Raw genomic sequence first — 24,314 nt, 5'->3', positions numbered from 1 at the left:
TCATCATGTGGTTGGTGGTTACGATGCACACCGGTGCCCAGCAGCTTTTGAGGTAGTTTAACCGCGTTTAGTGGGTGTGCCAGAAGTGATACCCAATCACCATCAAAGTGTTTACATTGTGACTGTGGTGACATCTGTTCACCCTAGCCACCTCACAAGCAGACTGGCCTTCTCAGCTTCACCGCTCACATGAGGCAACAGGGTGTTTAAACCCAAGGAGTTTATTGCAATTGCAATGCTTTTTCCTCCAGAAATGCAAATTTGAATCAGGAGTCAAGTATCAGGAGGGGATTCAGCTTCACTACACCCTGAAAAAAATGCTTTAACATTCACAAGAGCATTCATGATTCTGAAATCTAAGATGATTGTGTTTACCATGAAAATAACCTTAGATTTCGTCCAAAATTAATAACAAATGTGTCTAAATGTATCCAAATTTGTTATTCAATTACCATTTTAAAGTATGAAAGTGCCAGAATTGAATTCAGCATCCTCTAAAACCCATAAAAAGACTCCAATATTGTAGGAATTGGCCATACAGGGCAAAATATGTGGTCAAATTGGACGATTAAGCTAATAATGCTAATTATGCAAATTATGCAAATTGCTCAACATATGCAAATTAGCATCCGGCAGTTTCTGTATACTGGGGACCCATACTTCACATTTCTGCAAAAAAACTTTGGTGTACTCAACATTTCCGGGTTCACCTAGTTGGCCACTAGACTAATAGCCAGAGAGCCTGCGACTCGTTTGCTTCTATCAACTACTAGCCTACATATATACTCCGTCCCAGCTAGCGGCAGTAGCCTACGCAGGCACGTAGAAACGAGAGGACCAGCTGGTCATGACAACTACAGAGTGAAATGGAGACAGTAAATAGTTAGCCAGCGCCTTCCTGCTGGGTTTATTAGAAGGATAATATTTGCACTTTTGCCACCGTTGGTCTTATGGCTAGTATTCCACATATTCTATTTGCGTGATATTTTGCTATCGCGTGCTGGGGGCTGGGTCACGGAAGCAATATGTCCTATTATGTAACTTGTAGAACGAATTAATTACATTTTTAATGAGGGTGCAAGTGATGTTGAATGATTTTCGATTATTCACTTAAATGGTCACTCGGAGAGAACATGTCAACATCATGGTAAGCAGTCACATTTTTGCATGATGCCCTCTGCAATTTACTTTGTAATCGAAGATGGCGGAGCTAGATGGGGAGTTCTCGAATCGTTCACAGAACAGGTGAGGATAATGTGGATGGACTGAAATATGCAAACCAACGGGTTCCGTTCCCACATTCACACAAGTAAATGTTGTTTATGGAAAGGTATTTCTAATGTGGAGACATACACAAATCGTTAAAGGTTATGGAAGACGAGACAGGGCTCTTGTGCCAGTGCTCACTGGGTATACAGGTGAAGGGAATTCTGTGGGAAACGTTAGTGACACGTGGGCGGTTGTACTACATTTTGTAGGAAATAATTTTTTATTTGCTCTATATCTCCATTCTCTTATCTACCCGTGCAAGTTAACGTAGTCTGCACAGCAGAAATGCAAGCAACTGCCATCCACTTCAGCTATTGCAGCGAATGCATGCAGGTGATTTCTTCCATCACATACTATTTTATTTGTTGTTCACGGGAAAGGATAGCGCGGTATCACAATGATATTTTCATAAACAAATTCCTAACCCTAACAAACAAGCTAAAGAATAAAGTGAAATTAAACATTCTAGACGTGTACTTCTCATGCAGAATGGATGTACATCCAGGAGGACTTAAGTGTTGCCTCATTTGTGAGTAGACTTCAAGGGCTGTCATGGGCTCTCTGCTTAGCCGGGAGAGATATCTTACAAACTACTGAATAATTTAGGAGAACTGCAAGTTGAAAGGATAGTGTTGATGACTGTTCTGGGAAGCCAGAGTCAAGAATAGTTTGTAGTCAGTGGAAAAAAAAAATTCCGGACTAGTGCTGGTTGGCCAACACGGGGAGAAAAGACTGGTACGAAAATGATGAACTGACCAGTAAAGGCTTTGTTTTCTTTTGCAGTATGGCTAACAAGAATAGCAGCCTGCGTTGCACGTTTTCCGCTCCCGCTCACAGTACCACGCTCTTACTGGGGCTGTCAGCCCTGCGAGAACAAGGGCAACTGCTTGACGTAGTGTTGGCCATCAACGAGGAGCGTTTCAAAGTCCATAAGGCAGTGCTTGCCTCTTGCAGTGACTATTTCAGGTGAGATGGCAATTGTTTCTCATGGAGAGAAGTAAATAGAACACAGCTCACTGAAATACCCCCACAGTCTTGTCTCATTTATTTATTTTATTAATTGTGTTTTTCTTATCATATTAAACAATACTATGACATTTTAATGTAACATGACATTTTTGTGCTGTTCTCTCCCTCTCTCATCTATCTTCCTTCCGGATGCCCTCACTCCCCCTCCCCCCTCCCTCCACCGGCACCACCCTGCAGAGCCATGTTTACAGGAGGCATGAAGGAATCCAAACAGGACACTATTGAGTTGAAGGGCTTGTCTGCTCGGGGACTCAAGCACATCATTGACTTTGCGTACAGCTCCGAGGTCACCCTGGACCTGGACTGCATTCAGGACGTTTTGGGGGCAGCCGTGTTCCTGCAGATGGTCCCAGTGGTGGAGCTGTGCGAGGAGTTCCTGAAGTCGGCCATGAGCGTGGAGACCTGCCTCAACATTGGCCAGATGGCCACCACCTTCAGCCTGTCCTCGCTCAAGGACTCGGTGGACGCCTTCACCTTCCGCCACTTCCTGCAGATCTCCGGGGAGGACGACTTCCTGCACATTCCCATGGAGCGCCTGGTCTTCTTCCTGCAGAGCAACAAGCTCAAGAACTGCAAGGAGGTGGAGCTCTTTCACGCGGCCATCCGCTGGCTGCAGCACGAGGAGTCGCGACGGGCCCGTGCCAACGAGGTGCTCTGCCACGTCCGCTTCCCCCTCATGCGCTCCTCGGAGCTGGTGGACAGCGTGCAGACGGTGGACATCATGGTGGAGGATGTCCTGTGCAGACAGTACCTCCTGGAGGCCTTCAACTACCAGATCCTCCCCTTCAGGCAGCACGAGATGCAGTCCGCCCGCACACTCATCCGCTCCGACGTGGTGTCGCTCATCACCTTTGGAGGAACGCCCTACACCGACAACGACCGCACCGTCAGCAGTAAAGTGTTCTTCCTCCCGGACATCACTGCGCGGCAGTTCAAGGAGTTCACCGAGATGGAGACGGGTTGCAGCCACGCCTGCGTGTCGGTCCTGGACAACTTTGTGTACGTGGTGGGGGGGCAGCTCCTGCAGTACCGCAGCGGCGAGGGAGCTATGGACGCGTGCTTCCGCTACGACCCCCACCTGAACCGGTGGCTGCGCATCCAACCCATGCAGGAGAGCCGCATCCAGTTCCAGCTCAATGTGCTGCAGGGGCAGCTGTACGCCACTGGGGGGCGCAACCGCTCAGGCAGCCTGTCCTCCGTGGAGTGCTACTGTCCCAAGAAGAACGAGTGGAAGTACGTGGACTCCATGAAGCGCCGGATTTGGGGGCACGCTGGCACCACCTGCAGGGACAAGCTGTACGTGTCCGGAGGTTACGGGGTCTCCGTCGACGACAAGAAGACGCTCCACTGCTACAGCCCCGACACTGACCAGTGGGATTTCAAGTCTCCCATGAACGAGCCGCGCGTGCTGCACGCCATGATCGGTGTGAGCGACCGCGTCTACGCCCTCGGCGGCCGCATGGACCACGTGGACCGCTGCTTCGACGTGCTGGCGGTGGAGTATTACCTCCCGGACACAGACCAGTGGACCACTGTGAGCCCCCTGCGAGCAGGCCAGTCTGAGGCGGGATGCTGCCTTTTGGGGAAGAAAATCTACATCGTCGGCGGCTATAACTGGCACCTGAACAACGTCACGAGTATCGTCCAGGTGTACAACACGGAGACGGACGAGTGGGAGAGAGACCTGCATTTCCCAGAGTCCTTTGCAGGAATCGCGTGTACGCCAATCATACTCCCACAAACCACGACTCAGCGATGAGCTCGTCTGGTGAACACGCCGGCAGGGGTTCAGTCATACCTTCACACACACACTGATGACTGGGTTGCTTCTGCTCCTCTTCAGGCTTTCGCTCGAGACCAAAACTGTGCAGACGACTCTCAGGACTGTCCATAGCTGGTGTGTGTGCGCACCAGGTGAGTCCGAAGACCTCTCTGCAGGAATGTTACTTTCAGGTGCACTAGGGACATCAGAGAAATGCTGTCTTGTCCCTGTTTTTTGTGCAACATTGTTACACAACACACTAAGCCTGTGTGGTGCTGTTTGTGTTTTTCCAACTGTTTATGATGCTAAGGTGCCTGCCAACATGAACAACACAAACAACAACAATTTACAAATCAACCCTGCATTGGCATCATGCAGTAAGGTGCCAGGGTCATATCTTCCTTGAGTTACTGTAAGAAATGTCATGGGTAAAAATGAACTGATGACTATAATACTATCTCTCAAAGCCCATATACTTACAGTTCAGTTCAGTGTATTGTGTAACTGGCTAACTGTTACATCTTGAATGAATGTGGGCCTCTGAATTGATGGCACAAGTTGGTACTAAAGTGAAACTGAAGTCTTCATACCTTCCTGGCTTGTTACAAACATTATCTCTTTTTTGTTTTTTTACGCACAACATTCTTGAACGACTAACCATTTAGAAGGTTTTCACCATGTTGCCTTGGTTTGTGTATTTTCAGTCTTACTGGTGTTAAGTATAGTTGCGTTGCACGGCAATTGAGAAAGCACATTTACATTTCCAAAATGCATTTAAAGTCTTCTTAAGAAATGAGAATGTATTGTTGATCATACTTGCACCTGATCATGACAATGTCTTAAAGCTAACGTGATGTTTTGGTAAAGGCTCGCTGGTGATTTTCTAAGCCTGTGCGTTTAAATATCCAGACATTGGTGACTAAGCTCCGGTTATTTATAATTGTATCTGCTATTCCGGGATCCTTTATTCCTTCATGGCTTCTTTCTTTCTTTCCTTTCTTCTTGAACGTATTGGAAAAAGGAGTGTGGCCAGCAGCTTTCAAAAGAACACTAAAGGCAGACCTTAAGTTAGGTGCTGATATTGTGGCTTTTGTTTGTTTACCTATCTCCTATTCTCCTTAAAACTAGCTCACATTCCATAACGCACACACCCTTTCCCTGAGGGATGTGTTGACCAATGGCAGGTCATTCCCAAACAGCAAATGTTGAAATGTAACCAATTCTTGCTTTGATCGGTTCCAGACGGAATGTGATTCTACTTTGTACTTCTAGACAAGTCGCAGCGAATTTAACAAGCTGTGATGAAACCAAGAAGGAAGACACCAAAAACATTGATCTAAAACAAATGTAATAAGCTTCAGATGTGGTGTTGGTCTCCGCTACTAAACGTATATGCAGGACCTGTGTATAAGTCACAGATGTGGTAAATCATTTTAATACCAACCTCAAATGCTACTCTCCTGTATCCTCTTTGGCTCTTAAAATATGCTAATCCCTAGCCTGTTTTACATTCCTTATCCAGTTGAGCTAGAGACCCCCAGATATGACTGGCACCAGGTACTATGATTTGTTTTGTAGGTTTAGTTTTAGAATCCATAGCTTTTCAGTTGACTGGGGCTGGCTTGGTCGGCCTGTATGATTGTCACGCCAGACTTCTTTGTTCCAGGAAGAGCTTTGGAAGCTGTTCACAGCTGTGCTGTATGCTTTCGCTACCTTTCAAATGATTTTATTGAAAATTAATTTGCATGTGCACTATTTATTCTAAACAGTATGTCTGTTGTTTAGAATGTTTATGTCGGGGTGTTGGGTGTCCCCACCAAACTTGAGAGAGCAGGGGAAACCATAACAGGAATGGATTGTGGGAAAAGAAATTGGCACTAACTAAGCATTATTAGAGTGTCGTGGTGATGATCCACTGAATGTAGGGGTGTAAACTCCCATCCTGTCCTACACGTTTGTCTGATCTTGTGAATATGTCTGTCTAATGACCTGTCCATGCTTACGATGGTTTGGAAACAAAAAACTCACTTACTCTGTGACACCTGAATGTTCTATAATTGTTGTTACTTCTGTCCGTTTGTCTTGTTTGTTTGTTTACACCTTGCCTAAAATGAAATCTTGTGTGTTTTTAAAAAAGAAAAATGAATTTGTGGTTCAAAATAAAATTTTGTTTAAACTCAAACAGGTCTTCTCTGGGTCAAGCTATCCTTTGTATTTATCTCTGAGTCAATAATACAACGGTATTTAAGGGTGAATGGCAGTTAATACCAGGCTGCCTTAAAGAAGTGGTAACATTCATTTGTCGAATCAATGGGTATGCCAATGCCTATCACCAGACCACACCACCACCACCAGGCCTATGCCTATCACCAGACCACACCACCACCACCAGGCCTATGCCTATGCCTATCACCAGACCACACCACCACCACCAGGCCTATGCCTATCACCAGACCACCACACCACCACCAGGCCTATGCCTATCACCAAACCACCACACCACCACCAGGCCTATGCCTATCACCAGACCACACCACCACCACCAGGCCTATGCCTATCACCAGACCACACCACCACCAGGCCTATGCCTATCACCAGACCACACCACCACCAGGCCTATGCCTATCACCAGACAACACCACCACCACCAGGCCTATGCCTATCACCAGACCACCACACCACCACCAGGCCTATGCCTATCCAACACCAGAGTTCTGAATGTCAGTCTGCTGTAGATTATTAGACACTGATGTTAGCCTTTTCATCGATGTCACGCGTTGCACTGAAAATGACAATCCAGCAATAACGAATGCAGTTATTTTCAACAGCGACACCTAGTGACGGGTTAGTGTAACAAAGATGAAAAAATGCAAAATGGCAATCCAAGGCTTTAAATCTTTTTATTAGCGGGACAAACTTTGACCTTTCCCAAAAGTGTTTCCTACACATAAGAGTATGTGCAATGCTGTACACTCAGTTACTCTGAGCCAGTTATCATTAGTGTCCTCTCTCTTTTAAGCAAGTCTAGAGTGATTCCAGTACAAGGAGCTGTCACATCATGACCTTGGTTCCCTGTCCCTCACACACACACACACACACACACACACCTAATTAGGCATTATCAAGACAAGCTACTGCTGTTGGTCTGTTTCTTTTATTCTCACTCTGTTTTCATGATATCTCTCTCAAGCCAACCTCAATGAAATGCCTTTTAACACCCCCCTAGCCATCACACACACACACACACACACACACACTTTCTGAGCCGGGTTATTACCAGACTATCTCCCAAATCAGTTGTTCATGGAATTATGGTCTGGAAACTTTCAGCTGAGACGACTTCAGTCTGCCAGATGTCTAGCCAGTCAGTCAGCGACGTGGCTGAATTCAATTTCAATATACTGTTGCTCTGCGTTAATCTGTGTGTCATCGAACACAGAGGCTGCCTTTGGAGGATGCCTAGACAATAACAAACAGCGGAATATGAGGTGCAAAGGGCAAGGTTATTTACTCCCATTTAGAATTTCCCAGTTTGATTTCCATGGCCAAATATGTACTGGGTGAAAACAGACATCTGTGCCTGTCCCTAGCAACAGCTTGAGTGGCCTTCTGTGTTTGCTTGCTCCTACATAGTTCTGGCCGGAGGGCTTCTGAATTGGAGTTATGTTGCTGTGTGTCTTTCCAGAATTTGTGGCAACAAACAAATTGTCGGCGTTTGATTTCTATCCCTCCCTCACCCAGTGACCACACCATGAAATGGCAAACCCAAAAGCTATAGTGTAGTAAAATGCCTCAAACAGAGAAGCAAAACACATGTAACAAACAAGGCTGACTGCAGTCAGTTTTTATTGCACGAACAACTCACAGCAACACACACGTGTTATATATATGGAGGCGACCAGGACACACTACACTCACACACGCGCACACGCAGGCCTGAGGTCGCCGTGAATTCTTGCTCTTTTTTTTCCCCATCCCGGGACGTCCTTCCTCCAGGACCCCCCAGGAGCAGTGGGCAGCTTCTCAGCGCCCGGGGACCAAGTGACCCGTCCGTCTCGGTCAGGGACGGACAGGATTGTTCTGTTCTTTTTGCGTGTAATGCACCATAAACCTACAGGGAAACATACCTTTGGTCAGGGACGGACAGGATTGTTCTGTTCTTTTTGCATGTAATGCACCATAACCTACAGGGAAACATACCTTTGATCAAGCCCTCAGAATTATCACCATTGTCGTATAAGGACAGTTTTCTGTTGTGGGACGACTATACTTCAGACGAAGTGAAGACCCGCACATCCTGGAAGTGTTTTCAATCATCTAGGAATAATTGCAATTTGATCTGGGCTATTAAAGGAGGGACAGCACACAGACAAGGTAGGACACATTTCCACTAGGCTACACATATCAGTTTCATAGCTTGTAACTATAGGGACAACTACACGCACTGGCCAGTGAATTATTTATGAGTTTAAGTCATTGCCTAAACCTTAAAGTGACTTGACCATTGCATTGCAAATATAAATATTTGTAATCTAGCCTTAATACTGTAGGCTAATGTAAAGTTGTTTCAGAACGAAGCTTGACATTAGACAAGCGCAGTGGAAAATGTTTACAGTGTTATATCACTGCTCTTGACATTATAAACTTACAAACTCGTGGCAATGTAAGCTTCATTCATAAAATGTCCATGGAACTTCAAAATCCATCATTCTGCGCGTCATGACGACGCCCAGTGCTGCTCACGTGTTACGCAATGTTCTGTTTTGGAGAAGAACGGAAGATGGCGACCTCAAACAATCCGCGAAAATTTAGCGAGAAAATCGCTTTACACAATCAGAAACAGGCTGAGGAGACAGCTGCATTTGAAGAGGTCATGAAGGATCTCAACATAACTAGAGCTGCAAGGGTATGCGTCTTTACTTACGGACGTTGTCGCAGGCGTGCTACCATATGTAGCGGCATTAAAATAACCAGGGACCACTGAGCTACCGCTGCCAAGCCAATATGCCAACGATAGCTTCCTTGATAGGTCTGTAGGCTACAGTCTATTACGGTGACACATTACTAGTTAGGTAACTAGGTTAACAAAATAGTTGAGTCATACCATGCATGGTTTGTTGTTTACTACTACTATTACTGTCGTTGAATACTGTGGACAAACATTCTATGCGTTTTCACAAGTGTAAACCGATGCCTTAAAAATCCTTGCCAGCGAGCTCACCTGCTATCGTCTTGCTAGCCTAGTTTCGACATAATGTTGACTAAATCACTAGATAGTGACAGCACCTTGTCTTCAACAATGTCATCTCCACGTTAGTCCTCTTCACATCTCAATTTGTATGCGATAAATATATCAGTCTTCTTTAGTAATATTGAACAATAAATAAACCATTGAATGATAGGTTCACTTATCGGAGGTATTGTGCCAGTTATTTGCCTAATGGTTTGTTATCCTAATCTGGAATTAAATGCGAATGACTGGCAAGGAACTACATATTTTTGGAAACGTTTGCTTAGTTTTCCACTGGAGAGACGTTCTCGGTTGATATGTAATTGTAGAGAGAAACCATTGAGAAGACATCGAAAATATACCTAATGCAATAACACAAAAGCACCTTGGCCATAGTCGAGAGAGAAATGTCAAATCCCGAGTGACGCGCTTCTCTCCTCAAAGATGCTGCGCTTTCATAAACAAATGTAGCCGACACGTGAACAACAGTGATATGTTGGGCAGTTCAACGCTGTCGCTTGATTGCATTATCATCACAGGCTGGCAAAGACTTCTTCGCTGGGTTATTGTATACGCTGAATGTACAGTTGATGAAGCAGTAAATGGAAGCACTGGGGAAGTATGGCTATCAATGTATTAACTGCATGAAACCAGGCGACATTCTAAATGTATAGGGAAATGCTCTTAAAAACTGTTACTGAGGAGAACCTATTCATTTGAACGTTTTCAAGACGGACTGACCAAGTGTGCTCCGTTGCCTGCTGTCCTTCCAGGCCCTTTTATTTTTTTAAGTTGAGATTTTTACTTGCTTTTCATTATGAGTCAGTTTCTCTCCATGTCTAATGTCCCTTAGTAGCCTAAATGCATCCTGATCCATTGATCCAAGATCAGTCTGAGTTTGTCTTCTAGCTTTTCTGTTCTGAAGTCCTCCTTTAAACTCTGCTCTGAGCTGGCTGCATTGAAAGATTGACTGGCTGACTGACTGGTTTTAGTGGGCTAGCTCTGAAACCCCACAGAAGTGTGTGTGAAGAGTTTGAAATGACTGAGCTTTCCCCTTGAGCCTGTTCTCATAGCCTAGCGTACTGCTGCAAGTAGCCTGACCACTCTTTTCTCTTAGAGTCTCTTAAAGTGCGCCACCACTCCATACACTTAAGAATTCATGCCCCACTCATTCACCTTGCTCATTCATGAACTCGCCCATTATGCATTCTGCAGTCATTCATGCCGTTTTACTTTGCACAGTTGCAGTTGCAGAAGACCCAGTATTTGCAACTAGGGCAGAATCGTGGGCAGTGCTATGGAGGGTCACTGCCCAATGTCAATCAGATTGGAAATAGCAACACTGACCTGCCTTTTCAGGTGAGCTTCTAGAACTTTCTCACTTCCCAAAAGCTGTTCTCTTTCAATGCTGTGTTCCAAAGGGTGAAGTTCACAAGTTGTTTCAAAATGTCTGGATTTTGACTAGCGGTTGTTGTTGCTAACAGCAGAAGTAAGGCATTGCCTTTTGATGTGAAATGGCTATGTATATTTTTCTTCCGTTTGAAAATAACTTTATTTGTCCTATATACTTCACTGATGAAGGAGTGTGAGATGGCTTCTTCATTAGTAGGGAGGCAAGCGCTGCCTCGTCACACTGTACAATGGTAGTCTGAAACGAGTGACTAAAACCAGCACAAACTGAGAATGCCATTGCTTCCAATTTCATTGCTTTCCATTTGTTAAACATTTTCAAGATTATGAGGCAAAGAATATTCATTGCTTTTGAGCTTGCTTATTTTGGCCCATCCTTGAGACCCTATTCAGAAACATTGCCTTCGGTTGATTTCAGACGATCTGTAATCCAGCTAATCTCTCACCGTCCATGATGCCTCTCTTTAAAGAGCATCCCTGTCTTAGAGTAAGCAGGAATGGGTGGTTTGTTGTAAGTCTTGAAGTATGCTCATTCCTGGCAGAACTCTTTCCAGACTTCCGCCCTGGACACCAGTCGGACCACGCGCCACCATGGTCTGGTCGATCGGGTGTACCGCGACCGTAACCGGATCAGCTCGCCACACCGCCGTCCTCTGTCTGTGGACAAACATGGCCGCCAGATATCCTTGTCCTCAATGAAAAGTTCCCTACACTTGCAATAATCAAAAGCAAAACAATTCAACAACTGACATATTATGCACCTAATTGAAAAAGATCACACTGGGACCCGCTGGAAGTTGCATCACTGACTGAAAATTGAAACTGTGTTCAGACAGGCTTTAGTTTAGTTTAGTTTAGTTTAGTTTAGTTTAGTTTAGTTTAGTTTAGTTTAGTTTAGTTTAGTTGTTTTTGTAATGGGTCATAAACACACAACATTTTAGTCCCTGGTAGAAAAATATGCTTTGGAACAGATTGAGCTAATGTCTGTATGTAGTGCCTGGGACGATGGGCATTAATCAGAGACAAGCCTGTGTTTGTGTGTGTGTGTGTGTGTGTGTGTGTGTGTGTGTGTGTGTGTTTTGTGCCTTAACTCGGTGTATCACATTGACAGCTGTCCTTACGGATCCGTTTACCTCTCCCCTCCGCCTGACACCAGCTGGAGGAGGTAAGACTACAGAGTGATCAGATGCTGTCTGCTCTCCTCATGTGTTAAGGCCACTGTCCTCACCCTTTTCTCTCTTTCACTTCCTTTCTCTCTCTTTTGATTTTTCTCTCTGTCTCCTCTCTACCCCCCTTCTGCCTCTCTCTCTCTCTCCCTCTCTCTCTCTCTCCCTCTCTCTCCCTCTCTCTCTCCCTGCCCCTCTCTCTCTCCCTCTCTCTCTCCCTCTCTTTCCCTCTCTCTCTCCTCTTGTACCTCAGGACAAACTCCGACTCTGCCTTACACCAGAGCGCCATGAGCCCGGCCTCTCCAGACGCGTTTGCAGGAGGTTCCCAGGAGCTCCAGCCTAAGCGAGGTTTGGACGAGTCGCTCGCCCTCCTCTCATGTAATGGGTTACATCATTGCTTTTCACTGTTGTGTTGAGTGGGTGTCGCTAACGGGGTGTTAGCGGCTCATTATGACTTACATGCTAATTGGGGAAATAGCATCATGAAGTATCTGAGGGATTTCGTACTTCGCTGCCAAATTGATAAATGTCAGTGTCAATACGTGGCCATTTTGTAAAACTCTCTCTCTCTCGCTCTTTTGTGTCTCAGTTCTTCTCCTAGCTGCGCCTGGGACAGAAGACACAGACACAGAGATGGAAAAAGACACCCAAAAGGAAGACTGGGATGAGAAGAAGGTATGGAGGCTGGCCCCTACCCCTCCCCTCTTCCTCCGCCTCCTCCTCCTCCTCTTCCTCCTCCATTACCTGTTCCTGCGCTCATAAAATCAGCTGAATGTTCTGTTCTGTTCTGTCCTGTTCTAGAATGGAGCATCACGGCCTAAATCTTGTGAAGTCCCAGGAATTAAGTGAGTGTGCCTATCTTATTCTCACAGATACTTGCTCATGAAATGGGTCTTTTAGCGAGTGAATTTCCTTGAGGTACTGTGTATATGACATTACGATGGAGTCAGTCTCTCTCAAGAACTCCTTATGCTACCCACCCTTCATTCTGGTTTTGTCACTCTTTCACACTTTTGCTTTATCTCTCTCTCCCCCCCTCTCTCTCACACACACACACACACACACACACACACACACATTTACTCTTTGCGTTCTCAGCATATTTCCATCACCAGATCAGGAGCTCAACACGTCCCTCGCCCCGGCGACCCACAACACGGGGGGGTCTCTGCCTGACCTGACCAACATCCAGTTCCCTCCGCCGCTGCCCACGCCTCTGGACCCGGACGACACCGTGGCCTTCCCCTCGCTCAGCTCGTCCAGCAGCACGGGCAACCTGTCCACCAACCTCACTCACCTGGGCATTGGCACCGTCAGCCCCGGTAACAACACCGCTTTTACACCAGTAGAGTACATTACTCTAGCAAAACACCAATAGAGTACATTACTCTACTCTAACACAACACCAGTAGAGATCACAACACCAGTAGAGTACATTACACTAACACATTTGTAATTTTTTTGCCAGATTCTGTGGTCTCGTTTTTTTTTTTTTTAGGTTCAGTTTTCTTAATTTGAGTCATAGTCCAATCAAATGTACTCAGGACATACTGTGGGTTGCAGGCTACTGTGATTGCTGTTTTCTGCGATTGAGTTCTGCGATTCTGTCCGAGGTTTCTGCTTTTCAGAAATCATAGGGCCCTAGTAATGTCAGTCCTTCCGTCAGGCGCATTCGTCAGGCATTTGTCAGTCCAAGACTAGTCCGACATCTCATCCGTCAGTCAATTGTCGGTCCAAGACTAGTCTCTGACCTGTGATCTGTGACCTGTTTGATTCTGCTCTCCCACAGGCATCAACACTACCCAGGCCACCATGACCATCACAGCGCAGCACGGCCAGTCCACCATCATCCCCCTCAGCCTCAGCCTCAGCACCACAGACACCCAGCAGCAGCAGCAGCAGCAGCAGCAGCAGCAGCAGCAGCAGCAGCTCTCGCCTACCCTGTCATCACAAATACCCATCACACAGGTACACACACCACCTTATAGCATAGTAACCCCCCCCCCTCAGTGATCGGCCTCAACAGTGGCACAGCTACAGCACTCATATCAGACACGGTTTGATGACTCGACTGACACTGGACAATGTCCCTGTTTAACTCCCCACTGAACTACTAAAGCTCAGACGTCCAAAGGTCCATCGCTGTGCCCCTTTAAAACCCCTTTAAGTATGTCAGTGTGACATTATACATTTGTGCCAGATTACAAGGTAGCTTGCTGTCATTCTTGCTGAAAAATGTGCAACCGCTCATAAATAGTCTACTTGCCCTGAGTTTTCTAGCTCAACTTATCAATGTGTGTGTGTGTGTGTGTGTGTGTGTGTGTGTGTGTGTGTGTGTGTGTGTGTGTGTGTGTGTGTGTGTGTGTGTGTGTGTGTGTGTGTGTGTGTGTGTGTGTGTGTGTGTGTGTGTGTGTGTGACAGGCTCTGACGATGGATGCCATGACCCTGGAGCAGCAGCTTGCCCAGTACCCCCTCTTCAGCCTTCTGAATGAACTGCAGAAGCAGCAGCAGCGGCAGCAGCAGCAGCAGCAGCAGGGGCAACAGCAACAGGGGCAACAGCAGCAGGGGCAACAGCAGAGCCTCCCCCAGGGCATCCGGCTGGTGCAGCTGCCCCCCCTCACCGTCCAGGCCAGCAACTCTCCCTCCTCGCAGCAGTCCAGCCCCGGCACGCAAACACACATCTCCACCGGCACCATCAACATCAACTCGGTCAGTTCTCCATTCTCTAGCCTCGCTTGGGTGTTCAAAGTGGACGAATTAATGTCCTCCGTGAATGGGAGATGTTTTAACTTGGGGATTTGTTGTTTTTTTGGGTTTGATAGTTTTAAACATATCTTTGGCCTCGACTGCCTGCATGTGCCAGCAGTCCAAGAAGTCTGATAAAAGGACGATGAGAGAGATTGTTACTGTACTCATTTAACACCGCAGCATTCACACCACATTCGTGGTCACACCCGTTTATACCCCGAGGTGTTAATGACTTCCCTGGACATCCTGTCCACGCTCTGTGCCATCTACAGGAAGTACCCTAGTGTGGTACACAGCACCATAGACATATATACATGTATATGTATATATATGTATATATGTCTATGCACAGCACTAGTTTAGAGGATGAGTGCACTTCTCAGGATAGTGACCACGGAGCAGCGCCTGACCGAGAGAGGTGCATACTTCCTATATAGTGCAGAAAAATAGTGTTTACCACGAAGTGCCTACTTTATAGTGCTTACTACGAAGTGCCTACTTTATAGTGCTTACTACGAAGTGCCTACTTTATAGTGCTTACTACGAAGTGCCTACTTTATAGTGCTTACTACATGGTGCTTACTACATAGAGCTTACTACGAAGTGCCTACTTTATAGAGCTTACTACATAGAGCTTACTACATAGTGTTTACTCGTACTGCAGAGTGTAGTCTGAAGATGATGTCTGTTATGCTTATGTTAACTACATTTTATTGTATTGTTATAGTTAGTTTCTAATATGTTGGCACTCTGAGATTCTTCTGAATGAAGAGTGCATTACAAATTAAATGAATTATTATTATTATTATTATTATTATTATTATTATCTAGTGCTTGCAGAGTCCCTATGATCAGGGATATAGTGCATACTTACATAAGGGACATAGTGCATACTTAAATGATTGATGAGTGACCCAAATGATCTCTGAGCTGCTCTCTAATATTTTTTTTTACATTCTGAAAGAAATCATGAATATAATTGGTGATCACTCAGCACGGCTAAATGGAAAAGGACGTCAGTATGTTATATGTTGGACATTATCTAAAAACAAAATCGATGTACCGTAATTTCCGGACTATTGAGCGCACCTGAATATAAGCCTCACCCACTGAATTTTTTTAATTTAATTATTTTTAACATAAATAAGCCGCACATGTCTATAAGCCGCAGGTGCCTACCGGTACATTGAAACAAATTAACTTTACACAGGCTAAAATGAATATCAAAAGTAATACAATAGTGATGCATATTATTAGTTTTGCCAGTTACGATAAGTGCACTGTTGCTTTAAGAGAGCACCGTTGCAAGAGTCAATCAGAAGCTAGAACGTTAGACTGAAGACAGTGAGATAGAAGAAAGACGCTAAGTTTGAAACCAGTGAGCTAAAGAACTTGAAAAGACTGGATTTGTATTGTTGTAAACTGTTTTGAGTTGTGTTCTGTCTACGCCGGTAGACTGTGGTTATTTTGACATTAGTTAAGTTATTGAGATACTGAGAAATCGCGTGGCGCTAAGCATCCATGCGGCTGCATCCATGCTAGCATCCTAGCTCCACAAAGCCACCGTATACAGTCACAGGTATCATAATCCATAAATTAGCCGCGTCGTTGTTTAAGCCGCGAGGTTCAAAGCGTGGGAAAAAAGTAGCGGCTTATAGTCCGGAAATTACGGTAATATATTTTGATTATATTACATTTTACATTTAGTCATTTAGCAGACGCTTTTATCCAAAGCGACTTACAAGGTATACACATTTTACATTTACACTGATGGCACACTGCACATCAGGAGCAATTAGGGGTTCAGTGTCTTGCTCAAGGACGCTTCGACAGGGAATTGAACTAGCAACCTTCTGATTACTATACGACTTCTCTACCTCTGTACCACTGTCGCCCGTCTATAATTAAGTTTCACCAAGCTTTTGCTTTTAATTAATCAATCTTTGGAAAATATTAATTAGGGCTTTTTTTTATTTACACTTGCTTCATGTATGATGAATTGATAACTTTTTGTATAAGTCCACCTGATCTCACACTGGTCATCACCTTCAGTTTCACACCACTGAGGCAGCATTCACATTGGCACGGTGAAATACAGGAAATACTTTTCTTGCCCCTTCCTTAAATTGTTCTTAGTTCTTAGTTCTGCATCAACCTGATTAATCACAGCGTTCAGGTCGTCCTTTCTGTATGTGCTTTTAAAAGGGTAGTTTCTCACTACAAGGGAGGTGTGTTGTTTTAACGTTCTCACAGATGCAGGTTTTATTGAAGAATGTGTTCTAGTCTAGTTCTCTTCAGTACTAGGTGTGTGTTCTAGTCTAGTTCTCTAGTTCTCTTCATTACTAGATTTGTGTTCTAGTCTAGTTCTAGTCTAGTTCTCTTCAGTACTAGGTTTGCACTTATCAGTTTTCTTCATGTTTAGCTTTTAGGTTTGTAGTAGTTGTCCTGCTTTAAAACGCACTGTTACAGAAACGTTTTTTTTGGACATTTTTATTCCTTAGTGTAATTTACCTAAAACTGTAGATGTAGGGAATCATATTTTAAAATACTTAATAATGTTATACTGTTTATTGTTAAAACCAGTAAAAAGTTGTGTGGTATGTAGAAAACAGAAATAAAGTAGTTAAGTTTTAGTAAGAGCGCAGAAAGAGCATTTACATTTTGTGGACTTTTCCCTCATGTCAGGGTGTCTGCGGCTGACTAACAGAAGGAAGTGATTATTTTTCTTCCCAGGGGTCAGAGAGTGCATCTTTGGACCCGCCCGCCACAGTCACAGCCACTGTGTGCCGGTCCAGAGCCTAGTGTAGACTCACTCACACACACATCTCTGTCCCAGTTTAACATGGAAATGTGTTTGTCATGTTCATGTGCTAGTTCACATCCCTCCCGCAGTACCGCACCCAGACTGGGTCCCCAGCCAACCAGTCTCCCACCTCGCCCGTCTCCAATCAAGGCTTCTCGCCCGGAGGCTCGCCTCAAGTAAGGGCGACCAGAGAAACAGACAGGAGCCTAAAGGCCAAGCCGCCATGAAAAGCTTAGACTAGAGAGTGACTCCAGCCGCCTCATCATCATTCGGTCCCCCCCCGCCCCGCCCTCCCCTCTGTTCTGCCTCTGTCCTCTGATTTGGCTTCTGTGTCCAGTGGCTGTCCATTGCAATCTCCCATCCGTGTGGCTCGAGGCCCAGCCCTCGCGTGAAGTCTGCTTTCTGTGTGCCCCCTCACTCTCACACACACAATCACACTGGGCCTCTGGTGCATGGACACACACACCGGGGAGACCTAGACTCCACACTCTGTGTGCCAGGAGCCTCCGCATGACTACTAGTGGGGAGGGGTGAAACCGATGAGGGAAATCATCGTTTCTGATTCATGTATTGGCTTCATGTTCTGCTCGTGTCAGAGTTGGGAATTTCAGAGTGGGGACATATCCTGGAAATGTGGAACTGACTAAATCAAAACAAATGCAATCTGGTGGTTTTCTGACCCCGTACACATATTTACTTTAACGCGTAAGCTGCTAAATTGACCATCAGGCCTGTGTGAGTCATATGCGCTACATTTCCAGTTGAGAGTTCATGTTTGGTGTTCCTCTGCTTCATAGAGTTCCATTCTGTAGTTCCGTAGTCCTCTGACACTCCGGAGTTATCTGTCCGTCTCATCACTCCTCCCAAGGCTCTCTAAGCAGGTTTGGGACACGTAAGATGCAAGTATGTAGCTTTACTGGGAGGTTCATAGTGTAGCTATGAAGTACAGATGTAGATTGCTGTTGTCCTCGTCAGATAATTATTGTCAGAGTAAGACAACTGAAGGGGATTCAGAAGGACTTGGTTTAACATGATCATTACTACTATTGCTTTATTATTATTGCTATTATTATTTCTATTATTGTTGCTATAAATGTTGCTATTATTATTGCTATTGTTGTTGCTTTTGTTGTTGTTATTGTTATTATTATATGCTGACGGCAGCTCTGTGTTGGCCTCCTGGTGCAGCACATTCCCCTGGTCACCTGCGTGAGTGGAGACTCCTTCTACGAGCATCAGCTTGCCTCCAGGCAGACCAACGCCCTCTCCCAACAGGTGAGCCGACACAGAAGGGGGGCCCCCCCATCACCTCAGGCGGGGAAATGTTCTGCAGCTAGGCTATGTGTCTTTTGTTCCTTATGTATATATTCTTCTGAGCAGGGAGTATCAGATATCTTTTAAGTAATACATTTCACCCAGGAGTTAATGGCATTGATGGGCATTTATATTAGCTTAGCGCTGCCAGCCCACATTCACTATATGTAATGTGGTATGGAAATAACATTTCATTCATCATTGGATTCCAATTGGGATCAAGGTGCCGCAAATGAGTGTTGACTCAAAATCTAACTTACTTGATAGAAGCCATATTGTCAAATACCATATTTCAAATGAAAACACTTCTGTAGGTTGGCAATAGCAGACCACGCTAATACTGGAGACGCAGGAGAGTTGCTCTAACAGCATTATTTTTTCCTTTGTTTTGTGATTTCCAATAATAGCCTAAATCTAAACCATTTCATTTTGGGTCTTGTTCCCTTGATGATTGGCTTGAAGCTTGAGCAGTTCAACATGATCGAGAACCCCAACAGCTCCAGTGGCCTGTACAGCCAGTGCTCCACTCTCAACTACACCCAGGCGGCCATGATGGGCTTGACCAGCAGCCACGGAACGCTCCAGGACTCCACGCAGCTAGGCTACAGTAACCATGGCAACATTCCCAACATTGTTCTCACAGGTATTTTATCAGCGCTGTACTCTGCATGCTGCACTCACATCCTGGAACAGAGTAGCACAGCCAGGGTGATTCCCCAAAGTGCCTGTCTCCATTCAGTCAGCCTAGCTCTCTCTCTCTCTCTCTCTCTCTCTCTCTCTCTCTCTCTCACTCTCTGTGTCTGTCCATTCAGTCAGCCTAGCTCTCTCACTCTCTCTCTCTCACTCTCTGTCTGTCCATTCAGTCAGTCTAGCTCTCTCACACTGTGTGTCTGTGTCTGTCCATTCAATCAGCCTAGCTCTCTCTCTCTCTCTCTCTCTCTCTCTCTGTGTCTGTCCATTCAGTCAGCCTAGCTCTCTCTCTCTCTCTCTCTCTCTCTCTCTCTGTGTCTGTCCATTCAGTCAGCCTAGCTCTCTCACACTGTGTGTCTGTGTCTGTCCATTCAATCAGCCTAGCTCTCTCTCTCTCTCTCTCTCTCTCTCTCTCTCTCTCTCTCTCTCTCTGTGTCTGTCCATCCAGTTAGCCTAGCTCTCTGTGTGTCTGTCCATTCAGTCAGCCTAGCTCTCTCTCTCTCTCTCTCTCTCTCTCTCTCTCTCTGTGTCTGTCCATCCAGTTAGCCTAGCTCTCTGTGTGTCTGTCCATTCAGTCAGCCTAGCTCTCTCACTCTATGTGTGTGTGTGTCTGTCCATTCAGTCAGCCTATCTCTCTTTCTCTCTCTCACTCTCTGTATCTGTCCATTCAGTCAGCCTTGCTCTCTCTCACTCTGTGTGTCTGTCCATTCAGTCAGCCTATCTCTCTCTCTCTCTCTCTCTGTGTCTGTCCATTCAGTCAGCCTAGCGCTCTCTCTCTGTGTCTGTGTCTGTCTACTCAGTCAGGCTAGCTCTCTCTCTCTCTCTCTCTCTCTGTGTCTGTCCATTCAGTCAGCCTAGCTCTCTCTCACTCTGTGTGTCTGTGTCTGTCCATTCAGTCAGCCTATCTCTCTCTCTCTCTCACTCTCTGTGTCTGTCCATTCAGTCAGCCTAGCTCTCTCTCACTCTGTGTGTCTGTGTCTGTCCATTCAGTCAGCCTAGCTCTCTCTCACTCTGTGTGTCTGTGTCTGTCTACTCAGTCAGCCTATCTCTCTCTCTCTCTCTCTCTCTCTCTGTGTCTGTCCATTCAGTCAGTCTCTCGCTCTCTCTCTCTCTCTCTCTCTCTCTCTCTCTCTCTCTCTCGCGCTCTCTCTCTCTCTCTCTCTCTCTCTCTCTCTGTCTGTCCATTCAGTCAGCCTAGCTCTCTCTCTCTCTCTCTCTCTCTCTCTCTCTCTCTCTCTCTCTCTCTGTGTCTGTCCATTCAGTCAGCCTAGCTCTCTCCCTCTGTGGCTGTGTCTGTCCACTCGGTCAGGCTAGCTCTCACTCTCGGTCTGTCCATTCAGTCAGCCTAGCTCTGTCTGTAGCTCTGTCTGTGCTACTGTGCAGATCTATTGTAGATTTTTCCCGTGTAGCAATCTTGTAGAAAATATGTGAATGTAAGGGAGAAGGCTAGTCCTGGCCAGTGAATGAGGATCAGTCAGACAGCTAGACTGAGACCTTAAAGCATGGGAAGCTTTAAAGGTACGAGCAGTCGCTCAGACATGGACACTTGGCATAGTCCTTTAGTCTAGGAAGGAGAGCAAGATGAGGCCTATGAAGTGGCTGCATACAAATAGACGTTTTAAATCCATGAGCTGCAGGAAGAGTTTAGAAAAAGGTTCCTGGCAGTATAGCTGGTTACTACATGTTCTAACACGGCACAGAGTAAGAGGGAAGAGCTCTCCAAGAATAAAAGTAATACTTCTGAGCCATCTGTGATGCCATTGCAGTGCTGTTCACTCTTGCTGTTCTTCTCCTCCTCCTCCTCCTCCTCCTCCTCCTCCTCCCGCTGCGGCGCAGTGACGGGGGAGTCCCCGCCGAGCCTCTCCAAGGAGCTGGCCTCCTCGCTGGCGGGCGTGGGCGACGTCGGCTTCGACACGGACTCTCACTTCCCCCTGGACGAGCTGAAGATCGACCCGCTCACACTGGACGGACTGCACATGCTCAACGACCCGGACATGGTTCTGGCCGACGCCGCCACCGAGGACACGTTCAGGATGGACCGGCTGTGACGTCCCTCAGCGGGGACACGGGCGAGGAGCGGGGGGAGAGAAGGGACAAGTCCTGCTGCAGTCACACCACGGTTCACTTTCACACACACAGACACACACAGACGCTGACACACGCCGCCCTGCCCTACCCTGTTTTTAATTCTCATCCACGTGTTGTTTGTGATGGCATGCTACCAAAAACCATTTGGATGACGGGTCGGTCCGACAGCTTTGACAGACGTGGAAATTGCTGCAGTCCATGCCAGTTCGGCCAATGGAAGAGACCTGTCATACTCTACTGATGCTCCCTAGCCCTACCTAATGTTTGTTTTTGTTTGTTTTTGTTTGTTTGTTTGTTTGTTTGTTTTTGTTTGGAGAGAATGTTTGGAGTCACTGCCATGTGTCATGCCATCTCTGCCTCATCCGCGTTGCCATGGAGTGAACAGTAGCGTTGCCATGGAGTGAAGAGTAGCGTTTTCAGCTGCAACACTGACATCATATCAGGAGTCCTCTCACGTCAGCTGGGACACGTCACCTTCGCTGTCCTGGTTACTGCTTTGGTGTCATGGAATCATAGATTTATTTATTGGATATTTATTAACTTATTTATTTTCTTGTGTGTCTGTTTACCTGTTTGGTTTTTTACACTTTTGTTACATCAGTTGCCAAATTGCCCATTGACTATCTTGTTTTAGGCCTAATTGTTACAAACGTCCATTGGTGCACTTTTGAAATATGTGTAAATTGTATTTATTTGACTGTTTCATGTTTGTTTGTTGGTTATTTATTTGATTTGATTGAATATTTATTTGACTTAAGGAGTACTAGACCTCCCCGTCCACTTTGGTGGAGGGTTGTGGTGAGAGTGTTGGGCCATGCTGCAGTGGCTGTTTATGGTTGCTTGACCTGGAGCTCTGAAGAATTCTTCTTCTTCTTCTTCTTCTTTTTCTTCTTCTTTTCCTTCTCTTCTTCAGCACCACATGTTAGCAGAATGTGCCAAGATGATAGAGGCAGGCCCCATGCATTCCCTTTGGTTATCTATCTATCTATCTATCTGTCTCTCTATCTCTCTACCTATCTATCTATCTCTATCTCTCTCTTTCTATCTATCTATCTATCTATATCTACCTATCTATCTATCTATCTATCCTATCTATCTATATCTCTACCTATCTATCTATCTCTCTATCTACCTATCTATCTAACCATCTATCTATCTGTCTCTCTATCTATCTATCTATCTATCTATCTATCTATCTATCTATCTATCTCTGTCTCTCTATCTATCTACCTATCTGTCTCTATCTATCTGTCTCTCTATCTATCTATCTATCTATCTGTCTCTCTATCTATCTATCTATCTATCTATCAAGCACAGTCAGACAACCTGCTTGCATACGAGTCTGAGAACCAGAGGAGAGAGAGACGGGGGGAGACGGGGTGATCATTTGAACCCACCACTGTGAAAGAAGCTGATTTTGCCTTACATGAACAAGATGCTGTTCTCTGTTCTGCGGTGTGGTTTGACTGATGTCATTGATGTCTGTGTATGAAATGAGTTTTTCTCCGTTTTATCGTTGTTTTAGATGTTGAACTATCGTTACCGTTGTGGTCATTCGATGTTGATTTTAAACTGTATTTGTTGATGAATACTTCAATGGCCAATGTATTGTGCTGTTTCTAAACGGTGGTATTGCTGAGTCTAATACGATAAGAGCAAGCAAGGGGAGGCTATTGCTCCTTACAAGAGTGTTTATAAGAGTCAATTAAGTTATTTATATACTTGCAGTTTGTTCTCTAATGTGATTTTGAATTGCTTTTTTTCCAGTTCCACCAAGTGTACCATGTTTGCAATGTGTAAGATGTACAGGAATCACACTGTTATTTGTGTGGACTACAGATTTGGTTGGTTTGTTTGTTTGTTTTGTTTGTTTGTTTTGTAGTGGCTTTTTGTTTTTCTGGCAGATGAACTTGTGATTCCTATGCAAAAAGATCAACCTGAACGTTATCACTGAGCCAAGTGTAGTGAGGAACAGCACAGCGCGGCTGGGAGTGCAGGTACACCTGGGTTGTGCGTTCATGACGCTCACTGACACGAGAGTGCAGGTGCATCTGGGTTGTGTGTTCATGACGCTCACTGACACAAGTGTGCAGGTGCCCCTGGGTTGTGTGTTCATGATGCTCACTGACACGAGTGTGCAGGTACACCTGGGTTGTGTGTTCATGACGCTCACTGACACGAGTGTGCAGGTACACCTGGGTTCTGCGTTCATGACTGACACGAGAGTGCAGTGCACCTGGGTTGTGCGTTCATGATGCTCACTGACACGAGAGTGGAGGTACACCTGGGTTGTGTGTTCATGACGCACACTGACACGAGAGCACTCTCAGTGCGGGAGGCTGACCAGTGCTGTCCTAGGCCTTTGTTGTCAGTGGTTTGAAGCAAAGTGTATTATATGCATTGTTAATATAGAGATTATGACTTCATTCAGTTTTAAACTCTGGGGTACATTCTTCACGTCTGCTCCCCTTGTCCTAGTGCCATACTGGGAAAGGAAAAACTGAAGGAGGATTTCCTCTTTTTTGTTGTTTAGACATATCTATCTCTTTTAATTTGTCTGCCAGGATCAAATCCTGGCAAACATTGTATATAACAGTTATTGGTAAAATACGATGACTGCATGACAAAAAAATGTTTCAAAACTGACAAAAAGCAAATGCAGGTTATTTTTGAAAACATACTGCTCCTGACGAACTATGATCTCTATTTCTCTCGCTTGCTGACTCTGGAAGAGGTGCAGTACGCATGAATTTCCCCTCGCCCTTTTAAGTTTTCTGAGCGCTGGAATTAGAATGTACTAACACT

The 24,314-nt window shown here is 45.4% G+C and overlaps 2 protein-coding genes and 1 long non-coding RNA gene across 9 annotated transcripts; 2 read left to right on the top strand and 1 right to left on the bottom strand.

Moving 5' to 3' along the window:
• Positions 1–756: 756 nt before the first annotated feature.
• klhl26 (kelch-like family member 26) lies at positions 757–6,242 on the top strand. Of its 4 annotated transcripts, none has more exons than XM_031574330.2 (4): positions 757–1,245; positions 1,541–1,602; positions 2,053–2,235; positions 2,476–6,242. In XM_031574330.2, exons 1-4 carry the CDS (start codon positions 1,168–1,170, stop codon positions 4,055–4,057), a joined length of 1,905 nt encoding a protein of 634 aa, XP_031430190.1. In that variant the 5' UTR covers positions 757–1,167; the 3' UTR covers positions 4,058–6,242. The 4 variants fall into 4 exon arrangements, with proteins under 4 accessions (XP_031430190.1, XP_031430192.1, XP_031430191.1 ...); XM_031574332.2 differs by having other exon boundaries at positions 759–1,245; positions 1,532–1,602; XM_031574331.2 differs by lacking the exon at positions 1,541–1,602 and having other exon boundaries at positions 759–1,147.
• Positions 6,243–8,074: 1,832 nt separating this feature from the next.
• On the bottom strand, positions 8,075–8,801 carry LOC116222031. Its single transcript, XR_004164401.2, has 3 exons — positions 8,710–8,801; positions 8,261–8,377; positions 8,075–8,171 (listed from the first exon to the last, which is right to left on the bottom strand). It is a non-coding gene; the product is annotated as an uncharacterized LOC116222031 (long non-coding RNA).
• Positions 8,802–8,813: 12 nt separating this feature from the next.
• crtc1b (CREB regulated transcription coactivator 1b) lies at positions 8,814–22,585 on the top strand. Of its 4 annotated transcripts, none has more exons than XM_012828279.3 (14): positions 8,814–8,966; positions 10,533–10,649; positions 11,255–11,380; positions 11,804–11,865; positions 12,120–12,244; positions 12,456–12,541; positions 12,668–12,711; positions 12,965–13,188; positions 13,656–13,834; positions 14,288–14,575; positions 17,489–17,593; positions 18,606–18,692; positions 19,194–19,374; positions 21,258–22,585. In XM_012828279.3, exons 1-14 carry the CDS (start codon positions 8,814–8,816, stop codon positions 21,467–21,469), a joined length of 1,989 nt encoding a protein of 662 aa, XP_012683733.2. In that variant the 3' UTR covers positions 21,470–22,585. The 4 variants fall into 4 exon arrangements, with proteins under 4 accessions (XP_012683733.2, XP_012683734.2, XP_012683732.2 ...); XM_012828280.3 differs by having other exon boundaries at positions 11,243–11,380; positions 12,120–12,214; XM_012828278.3 differs by having other exon boundaries at positions 11,243–11,380.
• Positions 22,586–24,314: the final 1,729 nt, after the last annotated feature.

The sequence above is a fragment of the Clupea harengus genome, chromosome 10 (assembly GCF_900700415.2).
Source record: "Clupea harengus chromosome 10, Ch_v2.0.2, whole genome shotgun sequence".
Classification (NCBI taxonomy): Eukaryota; Metazoa; Chordata; class Actinopteri; order Clupeiformes; family Clupeidae; genus Clupea; species Clupea harengus.
The sequence above is the reverse complement of the archived record's forward strand: the minus strand, read 5'-3'. Positions and strand labels throughout refer to the sequence as shown.